General features: G+C 39.9%; 1 protein-coding gene across 1 annotated transcript in view; it reads left to right on the forward strand.

The window, feature by feature from the left end:
• The window catches only part of PAG1 (phosphoprotein membrane anchor with glycosphingolipid microdomains 1), a 13,529-nt gene extending 10,997 nt beyond the window's left edge, over window positions 1-2,532 (forward strand). The window contains exons 5-6 of the mRNA XM_010144017.1: window positions 275-334; window positions 2,170-2,532. Coding sequence (XP_010142319.1) covers window positions 275-334; window positions 2,170-2,520 — 411 coding nt within the window. The 3' untranslated portion in view covers window positions 2,521-2,532. The remainder of the gene's footprint in view (window positions 1-274; window positions 335-2,169) is intronic.
• Window positions 2,533-4,177: the final 1,645 nt, after the last annotated feature.

Consider the following 4,177-nt stretch of genomic DNA (forward strand, 5'->3'; position numbering starts at 1 on the left):
GAATGCAGTGGAGCAGAGTTTGTTTTAACCATTACATTATTTTTACCCTTTCCAGGTCAGGACAAGAGCAGAGACGTTAAAAACCTCCACTTACCTCAGGGCTCTTATCTCCAGAGACGTAGTCTTGATATTAGGGATACTAGCTATGTAAAACAGAACTAGTGAGCAAATGACCGTAAAATACAATGTATTGATTGTAATGGGAGTGTTTATTCCAGGTTTCAGACTGCTGATTGGAAATGAGCATTTTTTTTTCTTTCTTCCTTTTTTGCAGAGGCTTAGTTCAATGTCTTACAAATCTCGAGAGGAAGATCCATCTCTTACAGAAGATGAGGTAGGTTTCTTGCACGAAATTCAATAACTTACTAGAGACCGTTTTTCAGGCAGAAATTAGCATAAGCTCTGCATGATTTAGCAAGATCTAGGAAAGGTGAAATTTATCTGAAGGAAAAATGAAAGCTGAAGTTTATCTGTACAGAGTTTGTTACCTGCCACATTCCTAAAATCGTAAGTATTCTTGCATATGGCTTTATCAGGCCAATAGGTTAAAAAATGGTGTCAGAAAATATTGGGAGGCCATAATTAGCTGATCATTAGGGCAGCTTCTTGATTTGGATGACAAGTTCTTCTTAAGAATAATAACCAGCAGCCTTTTGAAACATGCTTCACTTTCCCCATGCAGTGTTTGGGACTCTGGGAAATAAATAGAAGCACAATAAAAGCATTGGAACATAAACTGTTCTTTAAAATGTCCGTTAGTCAAACAAACTGAGGAGATCGAAACAAAGACAGAACAGTTAAACAGAACTGATGTTGCTTGTGATCATCTCCAATACAGCTGTGCAATTTATAAATACATTATCCGGACATAAAAGTAAACACAAACTTGGCAATGAGCTGAGTGAGCTAATGCTCTCTGCTGGGAAAAGCGCTTCCAGACATTAATGAATTAATTGATCTTTAAACTGGGTTCATGTAACTCAATGCTGGAAAGGGTTAAAGTATGGATGAGCAGAAAAGCCATTTTTTGTTTGTTTGGTTGAAATCAGTAAGAAGTAAGAAATATACAGAATGTAGCACATCTGCAGTTGGATGTCTCCCTTTACAAAAAAAAATAAAGAATTAACAGAAGTGGTCTGGTTCATCTTCATCCGTCAGTTTTGCTTAAAGGTAATTGACATTGTTGTGCTGATGTACTATTTTAATTAGATTGATACAAATCCAGAGGGGCCTTGCGTGCTTGGGAAAGGCTTTAAATGTAACAGAAGAGCTATGCTGCAGTTGCGATATTGGGTGCCAGAGAAGCAGTGTAGAGAATTTTCAGCTCTCTGCCCTGTGCGAGCGGCAGTATCCACTTGGACTGGGAGAGGGAGTCAAGAGTGGCTCCTTATGCTCAGAACCAGCCCCAGCGAGCCCTGAGGGGAGGGACATGTGTGGACGTGGGCCTCTCCTTCACCTCTTCATGAAGGGCCACCTTTGAGCATACCACCTCCCCAGCAGGTCCTCTTTCGAGGCAGAATTTAGTCAACAGAACAGAACTTGCTATCAAGACCAGCTCTGACTATTTGCTGTTTTCTGGTATGGGTAATTTATCTCCTGACTTTTAATGTTCTCTTCACCTGACTTGGTGCCTCCTTGGTCCTGCCTATAAACACAACAAATTACTACTCTCCTACTGGGGTGTCTCTAGAAGCAGAAAAGTAGCTGTTACCATTAAAAATAATAGTAATTTTTAAAAACCCAAGGATCAGACAGCATCCTTCTCCTACATTACAGCACCCTAAACTGATCATCCCTTTGATGCTTGTCTCCCCATGGAGCCCAGGCTGGCTCCAGGACCACAGCAAAACCTGCAAGAGTTTTAATAGCTCACAAAGCTATTCCATTTGTCCCAGGTCTAATTTGCCTGCAGGACATTTATGTTCAAAGAATTTTTATATTTATAAACTTATTTTATAAAGCATTTTTTAAAGAAAATAAATTTATAAATGCATGTCAGAAAAGAAAGGATTTGTAAGAAATCCTTTTTTCATATAAGAAAGGATGTGTTTGTATTAGAAGAATCTGACTTTTCTTAAGTAACCGACATCCTTGTGGTGGAAGGGGTACAAACTGTCACACAAGCTTTATGCCATGCTTAAATATTCAGCAGGTGTCTCCTTTTCCTAGATCTCAGCCATGTACTCATCGGTGAGTAAGCCAGGACCGGCCATCAAGGCACTGGATTCTCCTTACACCTGTATTCAAGAAATTGCATCTCAGAGGTCCCCGTCTGTTTGCAGTGGCCTCTATGCAAGTGTGAAGGACTTTGAAAACACCCTAAATACTACCACTGTGCCTCAGTCAGCGGACAGACCAAACGGGGAGCTGGAGCCTGACTATGAAGCTATCCAGTCAGTGAGCCAAGAAGAAGACAGGACCTTGCCTGTGCCTAACACAAACCACACTGCTCTTTCAGGAGAGAATGACTATGAGAGCATAGGGGACTTGCAGCACCACAGGGAATTCACCAGACTTTAACTGCTCTGTCAGGCAGATTTCTCCACTGGTATTTTCAAAGGAACGTGTGAACACGTACTTCTCCTTCTGAGGAACAAAGCTAAGTAGAGGACAAAGATCATGAGGAAGCAGCATACATTTCAGCCAGGGTGTGACACCTGCTAGGTTATTCTGGGTGGTGGATGATGTCTTGTGGGAAAGGGTACGTCAGGTCAGAATGACGACCAGGACAACATAAAGGCTTCTCTAGTGTTAGCTCCAAAATGACCCGAATTTGGGAAGGAGTGCCACCGTGCTTGTCGTCTCGATAGGATTACATACCAAAAAGACTGTCTTTACACAACGCTAGCTTTTCATTTTAGGAGATCATTTTATGTCATTTGCTTCAAAGTGTTTTTCAAGCATCATTTTTCATTGAAGTTTGGGCAACCACAACACTGAGCAAATCACGGATCATTTTACCTCAACTCAGACTTTGCTTTGTACGGCTCAATTCTGTGTCTCTTGGGGAGCTCTGACGTTCATTGCAACTAAAGTGCAAACAACAGTACTTCACAAGGGACCTACTTCAAACGTATGTGAATTCATTCTGCCAGCTTCATCTTTTTTTTTTTTTTATATATAATGTCAAGGGCTGTAGGATGTGACTTGCAATATTGACATGTGTACTGGTGTTTGTAGGAGTTTTGTTTGATTTTTTTTTAAATACCACTTTAAAATGGCAAGTGACACCCTTAGCGTTCTTGCTCCATTCCCCTTACGAGCACAAGTACACCTATGCATACACACCAGACAACTGTCATGCACATGAATGCTTTGGCATAATGTTTAGTCTAACCTTAATAGTGTTGAGTCATTTTCTGAAGAATTTTGCCCTTTTTTAAGACTTAAAATATTTTAATATGTTTGAGTAGTTTATTATATAGGAAATTTTATGTACTGTGTGGAGTGGGTGATATTTTTTATTTTTACAACCTATTTTTCATCTTCAGAGTTTTTGTAGATTAACTTACTGGTTGATGTAGCAGGAGGAATCCCATTCTTTCTTTGGTCTTTATTTGATTTTCCTTTAATTTTTTTTCCTATTTCAGAAGTATGTAAATGAACAATTGTTTGTTGGGAGGGGGTTTTTTGTCTTCTTGAGCAGGGATGTGGAACACACTTTGCTGTTTTTAAGCTCAAAATAATGGAGTCTATGTAAAAGAGCACCACCAAAGGGCAAAAAAGAGGCAGAAGAGACAGTGGGATTTAGTCTGGGATAGCTACAGGTCCTCCTTGTTCCTCGGCCAAAAGGAGCAGGAGGACAACCAAGAACTTCTTGGGGCTCTGACAAGTACTTTGAAAGCCACTGGCTTTTCAAAGATACCAAGTAGTTCTGCTCCTATTAAAAACAGTATTAATATTAAAGTACAGTGCTTGGATGAAGTAAGTAGGTGCTGGGTTGATACTTTTGTTTTCTTCAAGAATAGTACAATGAATAGTACAATAATACAAGAGTAGTCCAACAGTAGAGAGCTAGCATTGTGTGATACGCGTTTGTGCACAGTTCTGTGTACACACGTGCATATATCCCCATGTATGTAAGCACACACATGTAATTTGGACACAAGTATACATACCAAACTTGGTAACATTCAAATACATTCGCATACATAGTATCTGGCATGTGCTTGAAGAA

Source organism: Buceros rhinoceros, unplaced genomic scaffold (assembly GCF_000710305.1).
Source record: "Buceros rhinoceros silvestris isolate BGI_N320 unplaced genomic scaffold, ASM71030v1 scaffold7279, whole genome shotgun sequence".
NCBI lineage: Eukaryota > Metazoa > Chordata > Aves > Bucerotiformes > Bucerotidae > Buceros > Buceros rhinoceros.